This window comes from Colias philodice, chromosome 18, assembly GCF_061535455.1.
Source record: "Colias philodice isolate Cphi_HAF_F1 chromosome 18, ilColPhil1 Martin Lab GWU primary, whole genome shotgun sequence".
Classification (NCBI taxonomy): Eukaryota; Metazoa; Arthropoda; class Insecta; order Lepidoptera; family Pieridae; genus Colias; species Colias philodice.
This window is the reverse complement of record NC_143103.1, coordinates 2,416,136-2,435,615: the sequence shown is the minus strand read 5'-3', so window position 1 is coordinate 2,435,615 and position 19,480 is coordinate 2,416,136. Positions and strand designations below refer to the sequence as shown.

General features: G+C 38.0%; 1 protein-coding gene and 1 long non-coding RNA gene across 3 annotated transcripts in view; one reads left to right on the top strand and one right to left on the bottom strand.

Moving 5' to 3' along the window:
* Window positions 1-1,448: 1,448 nt before the first annotated feature.
* Window positions 1,449-2,549, top strand: LOC149480276 (uncharacterized). Its single transcript, XR_016317027.1, has 3 exons — window positions 1,449-1,622; window positions 1,864-1,960; window positions 2,293-2,549. It is a non-coding gene; the product is annotated as an uncharacterized LOC149480276 (long non-coding RNA).
* Window positions 2,550-3,871: 1,322 nt separating this feature from the next.
* Window positions 3,872-19,480, bottom strand: part of Bruce (BIR repeat containing ubiquitin-conjugating enzyme) — a 48,581-nt gene continuing 32,972 nt past the window's right edge. The window contains exons 40-59 of one of the 2 annotated variants that reach the window (XM_089706611.1): window positions 17,101-17,321; window positions 16,740-16,835; window positions 16,252-16,402; window positions 15,572-15,714; window positions 14,564-14,794; window positions 13,873-14,127; window positions 13,336-13,482; window positions 12,705-13,018; window positions 12,293-12,524; window positions 11,807-12,006; window positions 11,059-11,220; window positions 10,577-10,757; window positions 10,195-10,357; window positions 8,983-9,100; window positions 8,651-8,771; window positions 7,913-8,130; window positions 7,248-7,487; window positions 6,739-6,927; window positions 6,196-6,330; window positions 3,872-5,699 (exon numbers count right to left, since the gene is read on the bottom strand). In XM_089706611.1, the coding sequence (XP_089562737.1) occupies window positions 5,529-5,699; window positions 6,196-6,330; window positions 6,739-6,927; window positions 7,248-7,487; window positions 7,913-8,130; window positions 8,651-8,771; window positions 8,983-9,100; window positions 10,195-10,357; window positions 10,577-10,757; window positions 11,059-11,220; window positions 11,807-12,006; window positions 12,293-12,524; window positions 12,705-13,018; window positions 13,336-13,482; window positions 13,873-14,127; window positions 14,564-14,794; window positions 15,572-15,714; window positions 16,252-16,402; window positions 16,740-16,835; window positions 17,101-17,321 (3,688 nt within the window). In that variant the 3' untranslated portion in view covers window positions 3,872-5,528. The remainder of the gene's footprint in view (window positions 5,700-6,195; window positions 6,331-6,738; window positions 6,928-7,247; window positions 7,488-7,912; window positions 8,131-8,650; window positions 8,772-8,982; window positions 9,101-10,194; window positions 10,358-10,576; window positions 10,758-11,058; window positions 11,221-11,806; window positions 12,007-12,292; window positions 12,525-12,704; window positions 13,019-13,335; window positions 13,483-13,872; window positions 14,128-14,563; window positions 14,795-15,571; window positions 15,715-16,251; window positions 16,403-16,739; window positions 16,836-17,100; window positions 17,322-19,480) is intronic. The other variant, XM_089706612.1, reaches the window with a different exon arrangement.

Below are 19,480 nucleotides of genomic sequence, written 5' to 3'. Positions count from 1 at the left end.
AAATAATGCTCTTGATATAGCCCTATGTTCGTTTGTTGTAAATGCACCGTAACACTAATGAGAGTGTCATGCAGTCAAGATTAGGCTCCAAATATTTATTTTATCTTTAGTATTTTATTTACTCTTTAGTCTTTTGTAGTATGATAATGGGAACTCTACATTGCTAAAATAAGCTACACGCAGTTTCCGTGTATAAACACGCATTTATTAAGAGAGACGTCAACAAATCAGCTGTTTGACCTCTGTGATAAAGATGATACGATGGCCGCCGTAATTAATTGATGTTTTTACTTTTATAAGTAAGTGAGGTTAAGTATACGTAACCTTTACACAGATCATCTACACATATAATAAAATCGTAGGAAAGTCAAATTGTACATTGAACATTTTTTACAAGAATCGCTTGGGGCGTGATCTACAATCGATATCGAATCAAAAAATATAATTTATAGTATTTTCGTCTTTTGTAGACATGTATGCTAAACTTAATAAAGCATGGATTTACTTCAAATTTTGCAGAATATTATTAACAGTTTGGGTCAACATATAATAATATATCATCGAGCATTGCGGGTAAAAACGCGGGGCACAGCTACTTTAAATATTTGCTTAAGCCCGCATCTTCACGTGGCATTAGGAAACAGTCAAAACCTATATACCTACCTAACTTGTAACTTATATGAATCGGTTTTAGAAAAAATGTTGTGTGTTTGAATGTAACGAAAATACGACGGAACATACGACAGTAAGTTACCTATTGTTAATTGGTATAAAGTACATAAAAGAGGAAGCGAGTTATTAATTAATTGCCAGTAATCTGTAATACTACGCTGTTAGGTATTATTAATTATTATTAACGTTAGTAGTTACATTCATATTAACATTATTTCATTAGGTACCCTTACCTATTCTACGAAATAGTTCTAATGCCAGATCTTAAAGACAACACGCATCAAAAATGAAAAATCTATCACTGGTTCACTCTCTAGTTTTTTACCTATTATTGTATGTAAAATTAACGGCTTCATCCATTTTTTTATTTTACTGAATCTCATATGTCTCAAACTACAAATATATATTTTTTTAATAGATGTCCTGTACCTATCTAACTAGTACCTTGGGAAACGCTTGACCACGATCTTGCCTGTTTAAGATTATCGATTCTAATAAATAATTATACGGCTACTGTAAAGCCTTTTTTAATACACTCTTCAGGAGCCACCTATATTTGTAATTATTTAAAAATTAAACTCCGTAAAGAATTTTAGCCTATCTCCATATTATAGTCGTGACGAAAAAGGAAAAATGCGAAAACAATATGCAAATTCTTCGAATTTAGTTGTTATTAACTATTTGTTTCACGAGACATGTATGATAATGAAATAACATTTAGGTCGGACTCAGTTCTAAGAACTTATCGTTATTGTCATTAAGTTTTCGCATTTGACACCGAATGCAGATCTTTCTCCGGTTATCCATTTGATAATGAAACCAGGAACAGTGTGTGACTGACTGTCCGAGAGTAATCAGTGTTTTGCATAGACGCATAGCCAATATGCAAGTTACAGTATATCTTCTTTTTTGTGTAATAATTTCTATCGTTCATTGCAGTCCTTATAATGGTAATTATGTTAATTTGTAATATGTTATATTATAGAATTTCCTTTTTAAAAGTATTTTGATATCTAGAGTTACTAGATCAAATACCTAGGTCATAGGTGGTTTGTTAACGACGTAGTTCGTATAATATTACGAATTTATTCTATATGCAAGTTCCAAAAATTTTCATACTTTCGATCAAAAATACACTAGAATTTTTTGTTAGGCACGAATTTATTTGGTAACGTTGTTTATTTTTCTCAGGTCTACATATACCATCGGAGTGTGTCGATAACCCTTTTTTTTCGGACTGCAGTCTTGTTGTGAGAAGTAAATTTTGTAACCACAAATTTTATTCAACGTAAGTAAATAAATATATTTTTTAATAACTAACTATTGGATTATAAATTAGAATAAAAACGAATTATCCAGTAAGTAATATATATTTTAATTTTCGTTAACAAACAAAACTCTATCTTAACGATTGAATGAATTTTTAAATTATAGGTAATATCCATGAATTTAGATATTTAGAAGTTTCATTTTTTCAGTTTCAGGATTAATTTAAAAAAATGTCATGGCAAATAAAAATGTGTTGTTTCGTACGTTTTTCTAGTGAAATTAAATTTGATCAATTGTTCATATACCTAAGTAAAAAAATAGCTTATTAGTTATTACTCTTATTTTCTCTAGATATTGCTGCGAATCGTGTACAACAGCGGGTCAACTCGACCCCGTGGGCAACCTACGACAACCTATTAGTGATTATTATTAGAACTAGTGTTTTTGTTAACTTATATTACTAGATATATTATAGTGTTTCTTAAACACGTTCACTGTGCAGCTATGATGAGACTACCCCATAAAGGTGCATACTGCATATCCACCAGAGATATGCGAGGATGCGTAGCGAGGAATGTGTTTTATCGCATCAAACGCTAATTAATTAAGAGCGCATATTCTATTTAACGCAAGTCAAAAACTCCGCGATCTATTACGATAGATCGCGGCTTGCGGTATCCTTTTACTATGAACAGCATAGGTCCACAGGAGAGCGCCGAGCAACATGTCCTCTCTCTGGAAAGGCTCGCTGCCGACTGATTTTAATCGGGTCGCGCGCAGTGTTTTATAGTACTTTAAAAAAAATTGTAGAAAAATAATAGAGGTACCTTGGTTGATTTTTTAAATTTTATCTTATAAGTAAGACATTCTTTTATTGCAATATGTATAAATTATATTCAATAAAGTCAAATATCTTGGTGAAAATAATCATTTTGTCGACTATAAATTCTAAAAAAATTCACATTGTTCGGATTTTAATTTCGTAAGTTAGGAGTCCAAAATAAAAAAATCTTTTAACTAACTATTTTAATAAGGATTTTTGCAGTTAGTTAAAAATAATTGTGAGTTAGATCTGTCAGCAATTTCAGATATTTTTAGCTTCGAAATTGACACTAAAAGTGAAATCAAGTAATCATCGGCTCAGTTATCTTGATCGTATTCAGAAATACTGTATTAATTGAAAAAAACTCTTAACTAACTACATAGACAATAAAATTTCCTAAAATTATTAGTGATTCATATGTTTGTAAGATACGTGGTTGATGGACAATCTGGTTTGAAAAATCGCATATTTGAGCCAAACAGCGCACGGACCGCGTACACGGCCTTAAGCTATATGATTGGTTCTTTACAAAAACATCCTCGCATATCTCTGGTGGAAACAAAGCAAATTGTTGTTTTGTTTTTAATTGCCCCCCGGGTTGTTGCGAAATATTTTTTCTTTGTTCTTGTTCACACATGTAAGAGGTGATTTTTTTAATTTTTCGAACAACGTATGACCCAGTCGTGGCCCGTGGGTCATGCACGTGTGATTTATTATTCGATTCGATGACCGGTGGGTCATGCAGTGAACGTGTAAGTCATAATTAGAACGTAGTTGTATGAATAGATATTATGTAGATTTATATGTCTCATCGTCACTCGCATTCTACGTAGTTTTATATATGAATCTGTGAACTAGTATCGCCATATACTTACTTACTTTTTTAAAATCCTATTTGAGATTGTATACAAAATATAAAAATGTGACCAATTGGAATAAAATTATGTGTTTTGTACTATTCTTATAAATCAGTTTCCAAGAATGTCAATTCAATTAACTTTTCATGTTACAAAGTAACTTACAGACAAATTGTAATTATTGTAATTAATGTTCTAATATATTTTGTTATGAACTTAGGAGAAATTAGTATTGAAATAAAACAAAATATGCAGTAACATAAATTTTTATTTACATCCTGAATTTCACAATCAATATAACAAGTAAACCGCCTACGTCCGGCAGTCGGCAGAGCGAGTACATCGCTCGCTATATACACCTAACCTGTGCTTCGTCTGTGCTTCCCCACCTGTGACGTCATCTCCGCTTTGGACTCTAAACTATGTCTTGTTTTACGTTACAACATCAAGAATATTTAGTACCTAAAGCTTGGTTAATATTGTACCAAATGCTTGCAAATCTTTTTACTTATGAATATTTTTAAAGTGAAACTTCTTCTGGCGCGTTGAGAGTAAAATTTCAAGGTCGCGTCATGGCATTACTGTCACGCCATATAGTAAGGCGACGATTTTGGTATCTTTGAATCTTGCCAAAGAAATTTCACTTCTGACACGTGTGCTCGGCGCACACGCTCTTTTTTAAATTTTCGGTACTTTCATCGCTCCTAAAATATATAAATGCAGCTCAAACAAAAGTTACACATCTGCTTCATACACAGATAAGAACTTAAGCTCATTCTTTCAAAAATCTAAAGTATATAAAACTACATTCAAACTTGAAAACTAACGATTCTAATGAAAAATACTGCGACTGGTAGAGATCCAACAGCACTACATGGAGACATCACTTGCGATCAGAACACAGACATGCAGAATACATTTTTCGCTTACAAAATGCTAGAGCACAGCGACATGTCACTTTGGACGCTTAACCTTGTCGTCACAGTTAAATATAAATAACCGATATACATTATACGTATCGCTTCTAGAAATTTACGCCGTTAAGTCCAAAACAAAAGTCTGCCAATATCGAGTGGTTCAGTAGGTGTCGATTATTGTCGCTAAATAAAACTATACGGCTGGGCCCATACACAATTTATTAGTTCTGTTTAGTTCCCGAAAGCTTCACTCCGTACCGAATCTCTTTACAGTACAATAATAATATGATCTTAAATACAAAAGTTAAAACGCAATAAGTTTTATTATATACATCAAATTATAATTTAACACGTCTATATAATACATAGTTATTCGAGCGAACATCCAGAATCGTCTCGCGAACACTGAACGTCGCCGGACACTGGATATGTACACGCGACATGAGGTATTGTAAAATAAACTCTAAATATAATATATATACAGTCGAACCTCCTTATGCTCCGATACACCACGCATCACATTTTTACAAATCGTAAAACATTCATTTTAGGTTACAACTATTACGACAGGGATTCGTATCGACAGAAATATTAAAAGATGCAGATATGCACATTATATGGAATTTAATGAATCTACCACACGTACGAGACTATAAAATTTGCTATGAATGTTTTTCCCGAAACGGGAAGGAGCGTCGACTGCAGCCACAAAATATAAAACCGCAACATTTACACCGCCGCGTACACATATCGCTACACAGAGTATGATGCGGTCGGACGCCGTAAAATAACTTACCGGGCCGCCGGAGCCCGTTATAATATCACAATACACGTTAAACTAAACGGAGCTCGCCGAACGCCGAGTCGCCAGAACGTCCTACAGATAAACTAAAGATTTTACGAAGTTTGCGGGGAGAGAAGGTTAAGGGCGCTCGAGCGTTGGCCGGCAAACGCGAATCTCAGCAGCTGCGTGCGGCAGGTGGGTCGGGCTCAGTCGAACACGTGCGACACGATCTTCTCCATGTCGTGGTCGACGACGGGCGCGGGGCGGGCGCGGGGCGCGGGCGGCGCGGCGGGCAGCGTGAACGGCTCGTCCAGCTCCTCCAGCCCCGCCGGCACCGGCAGCTTCGCCAGCTCCTCCTGCAGCTTCACGTAGTGACGCTATAACACACACGATTATAAGTCATGTGGAAATGTTACACTTTGGTTACAATTTCATAAATAAATAAATAATAAAGGGAAAAGTCGACGTACTTCTTAAATTTGTTAATTAAAAATTAAAGTTTTTTTTTTTTATTGTACAATAGGGGAGCGCTTGGCCACAATCTCGCCTGATGGTATGCTGAGATGTGGCCTAAGATGGAGCGCGCTTCCCTAAAATGTACCTGTTCACTCTCCTCTTGAAGACCTTTGAAAGTTATAAATTCGGACTACTAATATAATTTAATAGAAATAGAGAGAGATATAATTATGTTACCGTATATATCGACAAATCAAATGTAAACATTCCATCATTTCTATATGTATAACTATATCTTGGTATAAGAAAATAAAATATTTAAATTATTATTTATATTTAAATAGTATAAGACCCAACATGGAACCTAAAATGGAACCCCTAACGTGTTGGAATGACAACTAGTCATCTGGTATTCACCTTGAGCGCCATGAGGTTGAGGTGTATGGTGCGCTGCGTGCGCTCGTCGCCCGTCTGCCCCTCCAGCTCTGTGATCCAGTTGGCCACTGTTTGCATTATCTCGTTGCGCTTTATCCAGAAGTGCGTTTGGATCACCTACACACCAAATATCTTATTAGCATTACTATTTGATATTAATCGCAAAACTAAACGAATTCTTGAAAGATAATTAACTTTTTAAGATATTCTGGTCCTTCGAGTCAAAAATAAATTAACAATGTTAATATATTCATATCTAGTAGAGCATAACAAGTAGAAAACAGTCACATTTACACTACTTCTTATAATTTGTTTGGTGGTTATCCATCTGACTAAACAAAAGTTCTAACGTACTTCAACTTATTTACTTCTTTAAAATAAAATACAGACAACAAATCACAATCTTGTTGTGCCTATAGGCGTTTACATTATTTCCGGATTCAAATCGCATCCCAGCAAAAATGAGGATAAATAGCAAGTTTTTACTTAAAAAACTACTATATCCCTGCCAAAAATAGGTCACACCTCCTTAAAGCATGGCTCGGGCGAGCGCAGATGGTCCAGCATGGCCCAGCGCACGCACGCCTGGTAGATGTTGGAGTTGTACTCGAGCGACGCGCTGTTGCCCACGTGCGTGCCGCGGCTGCGCTCGTAGCCCGGCTCGTTGAAGTACGGCTCCGGCACCAGGATTAAGGATTGGATTGATACCAGAACCTACAGGACAGACATAGTCATCATTATTCAAAAATACATAACGACGCTACAAAATTAAATCATATTGGTGATTTGAATTTGGTAAATACAGTATTTCCCTTGATAGCAACGCATAAGTAAACGATAAATAAAAATTAAAGCTGATAACCACTGAAAAAAGTTGCCATAGTTATAACAAGCTTTTGTCTCTCAAGCTTTTATATTTATTTTCTTAATGCCGTAGTGAATTTACTTTAGGTCTTAAGTTCGAGCCATTACACATAATCATACTGTGTTATGAAACATATAATTAAAAGCAATTGTTGTAGCAAGTAGCGTACCTGCAGGAAGCTAGAGGTGTGCGCGTTCCACTTCTCCTCGGGGCGGCCGTGCCACGTGTTGAGCACGGAGAGGCACACCTTGCCGTCGTTGTACAGGTTCGGGTTGAAGCGCACCGAGTGCCGGCCGGTCGTCTCCAGGTTGATCAGCATCGGCACCGCCGGGTACTCCGCCGGGAAGTACACGTCCAGCACGAAGCAGCCGTTCGCGTACGGCGTGTCCGACGGGCCCGTGATCAGCACCTGCGACGTGCGTGCGTTAGTTACGTAAGTTGAGAATGCAAAGTTCACGATTATCAGGCGCTGTACGCAATTATTTTGTAGAATGAAGTAATACATTTCAAATATAGCATATTGTAGCAACTACTTTAATAAAAATATAAAACTGATAGAAGGCTGATGTTTAAATCGTAGAATATTAACTGAGAATGATATATGCTGATCTGAAGTTTAACTTGTTAAAAGTCTAACAAAAATAAAGTAAGTTTTATTAAGATGAGATTCTTAATGAATTCATATTTGAATGACTACGTCATAGTTCGAATGAGTCCGTGCGTGCGTGCGTGCATTTGTATTTACGTACGTGCGTGTGTGTGCATATAAGCGTGCGTGTGTGCGTGCGTATGTAGGTTTGTGTGCGTGTGAGCGTGCGGGAGCAGGGTCATCACCTTCATGACGTCGAGGCGGTCGGTGTCGGTGCGCACGAACACGCTGGACGAGTAGGAGAGCGGCAGGCTGGTGGCGAGCGTGGCGGCCTCCTGCGCGAGCCGCTTCATGCGCGCGGGGTGCGTGCGCTCGCCGGCCGCGCGCACCGTGGCCTCGAAGTGGTACGGCACGCAGAACCGGAACCCGCCCTCGCCGTCCTCCGTTATCATTTCGAACGTTTCTGTGACGTCACACGACACGTGTTAGTACACAAATTAAGTGGAAGAACCAAGTCATACATAATAGACAATAAATGAAAGTAAAACACATTGTTAGGCACATCTCTAGTACAATACCCAAAAAAAAAGTACCTAGCTAATAAAAATATGCAATGCACTCCGGTATTTAATGTAACATTAAACATTTGAATATTATTCTTATTATATCATAAAATATGTTGATGTTATTGCAATTGATCTGTAATAGAAGAAAAAACTTATTTATTCTCAAAACATAAACGCCCCTAAGGGCCGATTTTTCAATGCTTGGATAAAACTTATCCGACCAATAAAGTATTACACGATAATATTAAAATGCCACGTAAACTGTCAAATACGGGCAATTAGAATACGTTTTATAAAATGGTAGTTTTATACATTATTCGACGAATAAGTTTTAACCAAGGATTGAAAAATCAGCCCTAAGTCTTCAACTAACAAAGCAATCTCCAAATAAACTGAGTACACATATAAAGGTCTCACCAAACTGCATGGTACGCATGAGCTCGATGTATCTTGCCTCTCGTCCGGCGCCGCGCACGGAGCGCGCCACGCCCACGCTTTCCGTCTCGCTCTCTGACCGGCACATCAGCGCGGACGTCGCCTGTAACACACAATATATTATTATACATTTTGATTATTTTGAGACTAACGTATATTATGTAAAAAAAATTATGTTTGTTCAAAAATAATTTTATTTTTTCATAACTTAGTTCACCACACAGTTGGCCAAACGAAGGGAGTATAGTAGTAGATATTTTGGATGTAAACATAATATTTCTTTGTATAACAATAAAGGAAATAACGTAGTTTACCTGAATGTCAGCAATAAGTGTTGCGAGTCCTTCGTCTTCTTCAGATAATTCTGAATTACTTGATGTACTAAATCTTTGGCTATACGTCATTTTTCCGAATATATTCTTTTTGCTCATCCTGTAACAAACAATTAAACGATTTAGATAAAACGAATAACTGCTACTTTCAAATGAAGATTAAAGTAAATGGCCCTTGTCGTATATTTTTTAGTAACTACAAAACTGCTTAAGAGCTAACAAAATGAGTAAAAGAATTCAAAATTAGGTTTTCCTATTATCTATTGCTGTCGCGCTATGCCTCAAGCCTCCCCCTTAGAGCGCGACAGGGACAACTGTAGCTCTAACCGAAAATACCTAGGAAAATTACCCAAATTCGACGTTCCGTAGTCCCCTGTTTCGTCCTCCAATACTGGACCGATTTAATTACGTTTTTCATAATTTAGTAGAGAAAAGGCTATGTTCCTACGTTTTGCTTTTTTATATAATGTTCAAAAATTAGTTTTATGGAAGACGGAACGTAACGGAAAATCTGTCCTATTTCTTAAGTTTTGAAAGATTCATCTTTTTTAATAATTAAGATATGACAAAAAGGAAAACGTCCTACGTTTTCCTTTTTGTGACATGGCTAAAGTTACCATACATTAATAGTAAAAAATATATTGCTCTAGTGGCACAATCCTGGGAGGAAACTACATTTGTATGGAAAAACGGCTCATTTGTTTGCTCTTAATATGTGTTCCATACGACAGGGAAACTTATTAAATACCGCCGTACAAATCTTCCTTCTCGAGAAGAATATATCTGTTAGACTTTCTTATAGTAAAAAAAAGACGGGTTGCACTCCGAGAGTGCCGGCAGAAGTGAAAACTTGATTATTAACGTTGAGCATGTTTGATATTTTGGAATGGTATCCGTCTGACGCTTTTTCGATCAGGTCACGTGTCTTGACGCGAGTTTAAGATTTTATACCCATTACAGAAAAAGTGCTCAACGCCGCTAAATAAGTTTTCACTTCAAAAAATATTTTTTTGCACCTTATCATTGGTTGATCACCCACCTGTTGATCATCTAAAAACGATACAAATACTTCACCTTCTCCAGGATGCATTACGTAGCTGGGAGCCCGTCGTCAACCGCTTCCGATCCGTAACCCGTGAAAGTTATCGTACCATTTGTAAGTGCACGTACTTATCATTCCGTATGTAAATGTACCTGAGCTTGGTGGCGTACGAGTTGGTGGTGCGGCTCATGCTGGCCAGCAGCGCGGGCAGCGGCCGCAGCGCGCGGGCCAGCCGCCGGCAGCGCAGCGACGCAACTGCGCGGGCCACGCGCAGTACGCACACGTACAGCGGAATGTGGCGGGACATGTCCAATACTGTACAAGCACAATAAAAAAAATTTATAACAACATAAAAAACCTGTTCATAGTGTTTCTAAAATATAAAAAAGAGCATGGTATGCTGAGCATTCATGTCAAAAGTGAAGCTTCTTTTGCAAGATTCAAAGATACCAAAACCATCGTCGCGTATGGCCATGACGCGACCTTGAAATTTTACTTTCAACGCGCAAAAAGAGAACTTAATAAAAATCATACCTGAATCATTCCTGAGGTAGGAGCAGACGGCAGGTACAAGTGAGCTGTTGGCGACGAGATCAATGAACTCAGGCGGGAGGTGCTGCGTGTCGCCCTCTTCCGTGTCTTCGATTTCTTGCGCCTCCTGCGAGCCTTCTTCGGGCGGCCATTTCTCGCCCGGATTCATATATGAAGCTAATACCTGGGATAAATTATTATTTATAAGTATATATAGGGATAAATTATTATTATAATGGATGTTCAAAATTGATATTAACACTTTCTGTTTTTTAACGTGATAACGTTTTTAAAATCGTTTTAGTCGGGTGACATGTTCAGAAACTTGTGTCACACCAAAACCTCACGAGTGCGATCGCAGGTATAACGAGAGAGAGACGGACCGTTCTCCCGTCTCATCTCGAATGCACCAATAAGACGTTATCACGTCTCTCGATCGTAAACCTACTTTACAAACAACCAATTTTTTAATAAAAAATCAATACCTGCAGCAGCACAGTTACGTGCTCCTCCTCAATCCGTTGTCTCACGAGCGCCTGCTCCACGTTCCACGACTGCTGCGTGGAGCCAGTACCGAAGCCCGTTCCTTTGGCCCAGTATAGTTGAGCTTTGTCCTCTTTACCGCCGCCGTTTGAATTTTGATTGTTCTGTTGAAGTTAAATATAATTATAATAATAAATAATAAATAAATAAAAAATTCATTTATTTGCCTTCACAACTTAAAACTATTACAATGGAACTAAATATGTAAACGTGTAGCATTTTCGTTGTAAAGGACTAGTGTCTGAAATAGGTCTTTGAAAGACCTGTAGTACAGATCACTAGCCCCCCTCGCGGATAGCACTACTAAAATACATTTGAATTATAATTCAAATATTTCAAGAAAAGAAAAATTTAAATAATTGTTGTTCACATTCGAATGGTTAACTATTGATATAAGAGCAAGAATCTATTCCTTGTAGCGACACACACCTGTGAAAAGTTTGTAAAATTCATCGTACGTGTTACGTGTGCGGCGTGTCTTGGTGTGTGGAATGTGTATGTGTAATTGTAATTGAATGAATTTAGGGTTATTATCTCGGAAATCTCACAGGAACGTGAACTATGCGGGTTTATCTTTGATAACGCGGTCGATGCCACGGTCGGAAAGCTAGTAATGTGTGTGAGTGTGTGTGTAGGTAACTTTACTATATTACTAACGTGTGTGTGTGTGTGTAGGTAACGTTCACATACCGAGGCGGGTCTATGGTGCGTGAAGACCGCTAAGCACGCGAGCACGAGCCGCACGGCGCCGAGCCGCAGCAGCGCGCGGCGCAGCGCGAGCGCCGCGTCGTCCCGCGCGCCGCGCTCCAGCAGCCGCGCGACCACGCGGAACGGCAGCGTGCCCAGCGACCACGTGCCGCCGCCCGCGCCGCCGCTCACCACTATGCTGCCTGATAACACACAGACACACTTCAATTATAACGTCTTCCAGAACACATAAAAATAATAGCAAAATATACGTACGTACCGTACGTTTGTTTGTCTGAAATAAATCGCTATTTAGCGATAAGACCGCCATTTGATTTAATTTATAGTTAAATTAAGTTTCATAGCGAAGTTATAGAGCAGTAAGTATAATTTTATAGCAAGTTTTATATCTTCTGCAGTCAATGTCACGAACCAAAGTTTTGTCTTGTAAATCACTTCAAAATAATTCATGATTAAATATATACTCACGGCCGTCCTCGTCATGCGCGACACCGAGTAACAATCGCAACAGATGCACGGCACGTTCGCCCTCTTCAAGCAGCGCATGCGCATAGCCCGGCAGTTTGAGCAACAATGCTAATGCCACCAACGCATGTGCGGGCACTCCTGCGCACGCGGCGCTTTCTTCTGCGGATCCTCCGTTTCCACCACCGCCGCTGCCAGCATTGGCCGCAGACGTTACACCTAACTCTACTACTTCCTGGAATACATGAAATAACACAAATTATAATAACAAAGTACATAATAGACACAAAACGGAAATAAATCAGCATTGTAACTTTTGTTTATTATAAAGAAAATATTTATATTTGATAGCATTTTATCAAGAACATTTTACACTCTAAAAGCAATAGCATTACACATTTGTATAAAAACTTACCTCATAAGTGGAATCGTCCAATTTCACCCAGTCCAGTTCGTGCGCGTGGTGATGATGCGCAGGCGGCGGTGCGGGCGCAGCATGGGGACGCGGCAACCTCGCAGCCACCAACGCTAAACCACCACACGCTCCAAACTCGCGTAGCACTGCTCCACTTCCCGACCCTGTACTATTCGAGCCGGGTGCCGTAGACCCACTGCTTGACGCATTACTAGATGTGGGGTTGGTTGTAGTGGTCGTGGTGGTAGCGGTGCTCGTGCTGGCTGTTTCGGTGCTCGTCCCCCCGCCATCCCACATTGGACCTGTCCATGTTTCTGTCGATTAATATTTGTGAAAATTAAGTTAACACAATAATATTTTAAGAGTGTTTTTCTACGATACTGTTATTTTATGTCAATTTTGTATCGACAATATCACTCATACACGAACTATTTAGTAGCGACATGTAGCGAGAAGTGTGTTAGGCTAAGGTATGTTCGTTTTTTAAAATAAAGTTCTTGTCTGTCAATCAAGCGTTTCATTGATTAGAGATACGATATACGATACCGTAGAATCGCTTCACATATTTATGATTTTTTTGGACAAAATAAGCTACCTACCTTTTTTACCTACCTTTTTTATATTAACTAACCTCCAGATGTATTAAGATGCAGTGTGAGCGTGAGGTGTGGCCCGAATTCATGCGACACGGCGGCACAAAGCTGCGCCAGCGTAGTGCTAGCTGGTATGTAGCCTTCTATACCGGTCACTTGCACTCGGATAGATGACTCCAATAATTCTGCAACATTTAGTTAATTATAGGACACACGAATAATTTTACCACATTATTCTAAAATACATAATATGGTATATACCAAGTTGATGATAATCATTATTTCTTAATATTTCGTTTATTAGAGACAGAAGGTATTAATGAATACGTGTTAAAGTGGATTGCGGGATAATGTAATAACTTATAAGGTACCTAGTAGTGGGGGAAGTTTGCGCATCAAATTTTAGTACATTTTTATATGCGCAAGCTTCCCCCACTACGCTACTTTTTGGCCAAGAAGTTTGCCGGGCGCTATATCATATATGCACGGATAATTTTCTGTGCAATACCACGTTGAGAATTACAAAAAACACAGCTAACACAATGATCACAATACTTTAATATAATAGTCCTCACCGTCCGTAACAGCGAGCACATTGGGATCGGCGTTCGCCTTGCTCTGCCGCTTCTTGCTGCCCTGCTGCTTGAGCGTGGTGTTCTTCACGTCCTTAACGCGCTTGTCCTTAGACGCAGATGCAGCGGCAAGTGACAGCTCCCACGCTTCCGCGACCGTCATGATCGCTGTGTCTGACGCGCTGCGTAGTACTGATGTACAGCTGGATGTTGATGGGTTGCCCGCGCTTAGTTTCGCGTTGTCCTCCATTAGTGGCACTGTGGGGATATTGCGTTTTATATACATACGTCTTTTCAGTTCTTGGAAGTCTGAATTATACGTATGTGATGTAATTTCATTATAATGGTACAAGAGTGACATTTTATTTAGAATAAGATACTGTGCTAATTTTTTTCAGTGAAAATGGTAAAATAGAATAAATAATGGTCAGAAACTCATTAAACGTTTATGCCAAGTCTCGTTATTACACTTTAACCCATTGAGCCCCGAACGGCCAGATCCGGCCGCGACGCAATAGATTTTCTATTGTGTCTGTGATTCCGGGGCCTGATGGATTAAATACTACAATACAGTAAAGTCACGAAAAAAGTCGAGCAAACAACATATTCAAAAGAAAAATAATCTGATTTTTTTATTCAAATTAAACAATGCTACAATGCCCCATCTACAAATACAATAATAAAGGGTACTAACACGGCGGGCGGTGGTCCGCGAGCAGCGTGCGCACCGTAGTGTGCAGCGGCAGCGTGAGCAGCGCGTGCGCGCGCGCCGCCGGGTGCGCGGGGGCGGGCGGCGCGGGGGCGGGCGGGGCGGGCGGGCACGAGGGCGAGCCGCCCGCCCAGCGCAGCGCCACCGTCGCGCGCTCGCCCGACAGCACCAGCCGCAGGATGAGGGACCGCGTGAACCCGGATATGCCCTCTGGTCCTGCAAGTGATGTAGTGACAAATCGTTAAATAGTTGTTATTGATGACGATATTTTACAGTTTATAGCTTCAGTTATATAGTTACAAGTATAGCTTTGGTTTACGATTTCAAATTTCCTTTTTGTAAAGCAATATAATTTTAAAAATAATTTGGAAAATCCAAAAGTGCACGCCTCATAATTTTTTTTTAATAAATATTTATTAATTATTATTTTTGTTTATTTAATAACAATTAAACCACATCGAATCAGACCCTGAAAAATGAAAGGGTTCTATTCCTGAGCATACTCAAGCGTAAGAGAAAAAAAAAGACTCGATTAGTAAAGTATTTCGGTCGCTATCGTGTTAACAAGAAAAAGGATCCGCACATACAGACACACGGACGTCCAAGACAGAACTTTTTTAAACTGTTTTTTAACTAGTTTAAATAACAAAAATGACATCAAAAATATCATGAACGTTAAAAATAGTGTTTTTTCTTAATATGTGTGTGTATGTATTATCTTACAAGTGCAATGTATGATACATAAAGACATTTTAAGTTTGAAAAATCAGATGTTTTGCGCGAAGTGACAGTAGTACCCACCTCAGCGCTTCGCTGAGGCGTGCAATATTGCACTTATTGTAGTTAATGTTATTAATGGGTTTGTGTTTTTGTTTTTAATTTACTTTTTATGCAAAGCTTTCAGGTAATTTAGCCAGTAACAATCACTATCCTGTAACGAAGATATTACTTTAGATTGACGTGCTAATAAATCATGTTTAAATTATGCCGTACCGGTACATTGCATCGATTCCAAAATGTTGTGCAGCGTTGACGCGAACAGTTTCTGATTGGCAGCGTGGCACACCGTCAACTCAGAGAAGAGTCTTATTGTGTTCTCTTCTAGCTGAGCGTATAAGTCCATCTCACGCCATGAGCTAAATGAATAATGTATAGTTAAATTTGATTGTACAAAATTGTCAACAAATTGAATACGATTCAATATGAGAAATCAAGTTACAAAAGTTAGCAAAGTAACTAATGAATTGATAAATACTGGAAATAAACAACACTTTTTTGCTTATAAATACCTTACCCCGAGGCTAATAAGCCACATATTTTCTTAATGCTATATGTTTATTACTTCTTCAACTACTCAATTTAGTTTTATGGTGATAAATTTTCCATTCGAGCATATTCCATTTTACCTAGAGTCCACTGAAGCCTTGCTTATAAAAAAAGACGTGTGGCACTCGGGGACTGCCGCGGTAAAGCTATTGCATGCTATGCCTTCAAGCCACACCTCCGCGCTCGTCGGAGTGGGGAGTGTGAGATTTTTCGTTACTAAATTTCTGGATTCGGTCTCCGCGCTCAAGGCCCGCGATAGAAGCTATGCAATAGCTATATATATAATTATAATATAATTAAAAATATTATATAATTAAAAATATTTATAAAACCAGCATTTCCCATACCTATCGTGCGATCGTGGCTGACACAACAACGCAAGCAGCGGGCGCCAGAACGTAGCACCGGCACCACCGAGCCAGTCTTTGAGCCGTCGGTCCGCGCACATCAGCCGCGCCCACTGCACTATGTCGCATACTGTTTGCATTGATGTCATCTCTGAAAAGGATATAATTCTTGTAGATCATAATATTTACCAAATCTTTGAAACCGAAATATATTTGGATACTTTCTAATTTCATGACGACATGAACATTTTCTGTGTAATGTGTAAGTTGCGTAGGTCTTGTTATGGAATTTCAGTCAAATTATACTAATAGGAGGTCCATGTCCCAGCAGTGAAAATATAATATATGGGCTGATGATGATACTTAAAAATATTGAAATAGATGTTAGTGGTGGTTTTAAAAAAATAAAAACATTTGTAAGAGTTAGTCGTCGTTCATCTTCGTAAAGTTAGAATTTAAATTATTTTTCATAGTAAAAATAAACTTACCACTATTACTATCCAGATCACTCAAATCAGTCATGTGTATATCCTCCTGTGAATTCGTCCGTGACAATATCTGTTCCAACTTTGTCTCACAGAATTCTGCAAAAACACAATCCTTATTAGAAAAACATTTAAATACTTTAAAACTGAATTCTGAATACAAAGTAAAGGAATGAAAATAAATTTTTAGATTTAACTGCACATTATCATAGGAAAAGATAGTATGGAATAAGAAGCGCACTAGCCGATGTAGATTGGTGGATTATAGCCTGATTCCCCATAGGAATGCTTATTTCCCTGCATTGGAAACAAATATAGACCGACGATGATATCCCAGAACCTAGTAATATCCAAATACACTAACCAGCCACATATTGCAGCAGCGCGTGCGGTAGCGGCGAGTGCAGCAGCGGCGGCGCGCACGCGGGCGACAGCGCGACCGCCGCAAGCGTGCGCAGCTGGGCGCCGCGTAACCGTCGAGCTGCACTCGCGCCCGCCCAGCTTCCCACTGAGATACCGCTCTCACCGGAGGCTGATGAGTGCATCGGCCGACGTACTTTTGTGTCGTCCGTTAGGCCCTCCATGCTGTACAAACATGATAATATATTCTCAGAATGTCAAAAGTATGCATGAATTAAATATTATTTATTGCATTTTGATCACAATTGAAAAGCTTAGCTACATGATAACACAATACAATAAGAAAACAACAACATTATTTTGATGTAAACAATTTTTCTTATAGTTTTTAGTCCAAAGTTGTGTACGGTGTTAATTGGATTGTAGAATTTACATGTAGATATAAGGAACTGTTCTACAATCTGTTACTGTACCATTTATAAAAAATAAAATAAAATAAAAAAAAACACTTAGTTTAGCGACTTTACTATATCAAATCGTAGATGTAACTAAATAAAGTAACTAAAACTAAACGCCTATGCAGATTCCGCGAAATGGATAACGGATATAATCGCCTGACTTTGTATTAAATGTTTCTCAGTACTTAAACACTACATTGTAATTAAAACAAATGTTTATAGTAGAGCCATTTTAATAGACAACATTTGACAGATCAACAAAATTCAACAACGTAACCTAGTAATGACGACATAAAATAATATACTTTTTTGTTTTGTTAGAACTGCACATTTGCTTAAAATTTTTCAATTACGATTACATATTTATACAAGTAATTTTAGGATTTGATTGTACTGATAAACCATTCTAAACATAATTTTATGATTTAAAGAACTGACGCCGCTGCAATTTTAATACCAGAGACGTTACTCCAAAAATCGAAATCTGACATCTAGAATCGAATGCATTGGGTACTTGTGAATAAAAAATCATCATAAATTAAAAAAATATTGTGTGGTTTTATGAAACCACGGTAAAAGTGAAACTGTTCGAACTGTACACGCGGCTTGCGCTACACAGAACAAAAAGTTTGAGACGATGTAATAAAAGTTTCACTTTAATAAATGCGTTGTGTTTTTTTTTAATTATGTAGATACTTGTCTTATTTTGCTCCTTAAATTTACGAAAGAAAGTATATTACTGGGACAGGGATTCGCCTGATGAATTTTAAAATTGACATGTGTTTCAAATTCGATTGACAAATGTTTCAAGTCCGTATCGATTATAGTCCTTTCCACCTAAGATGATTTCTGTGACACATCGATTTTTGACACGTATAGAGATGTCGGTTACTGAAATCGTATCAATTGTTTCCGATAATCGATAATATTCTATATGGAAATGAAATCGATTTGAATAAAGTACCAAAATTAGTTTTTTCGGCATTTCGCCAACAATTAACTAAGGAAACTTAGCAAACAACAGCAACAAAAAGTCAACAATAACAATTAGTAACAATAACAGAATACCACGTAAAGTATCAATATAAAAATGCAACTTGTATACAAGGCTGACGCACTCGTACAGACGATTGACTCGATTGACAAACGATCACAAGATGGGCGCCGATTATACGATTTTCCAACTCTATGATTTTTCAACGATCCATTTCATGTACACGAATTGCGTAGGTATTATATTTTTGTGTTATTTTATTTTATTTTTCATTATATTAAACTAAACAATACTGTTTTTTATTTATAAGCTTACGATGTTTCATTTTTATATTTTTGGTAATAATGCCGCCACAAAATAAAAATATTATGCACTAAAATTATTTTGACTTTTTAAACATATAATACGTAATTCGGAACACGATGAAGTGTCACAGGAATCATCCTAGGTGAAAAGGACTATAATTCACTTTAATCGATGTTTTTAAGCAGGTTCTTCGAAGCAGGTTCAGCTCTCTTCGAAGATAAAATTAATAGACGTCAAATGTTGCCATTAAATTGGCCCGACTATAAAATATAGAGTTCGAGGTACTTAACGACCTAATTAGGTATCATTATTGATAATGTAATGTGGCAGGCAAATTGTATTATTTCGCCGTTTACAAACGCTCGACATTTACATAACGGTGTGTTTACACTGGAGCATTCTTCGGATACTTACATGTAATGAAACGTCCCTGCGAATACTCGACGCTTTGTGCGCCGCAATATTCACAGTAAAAGAATATTTATATTCGAGCAAAATAGCCTCAATGGTTTTAAAAAAAGTTTCGAATAAAACATCAAAGTCATATTCGAACAGCAGTTAATATATAAAATTTACAAAGAAGGATAACGATAACCTATTTGCCAGGCAAATACATTTGCTTACAA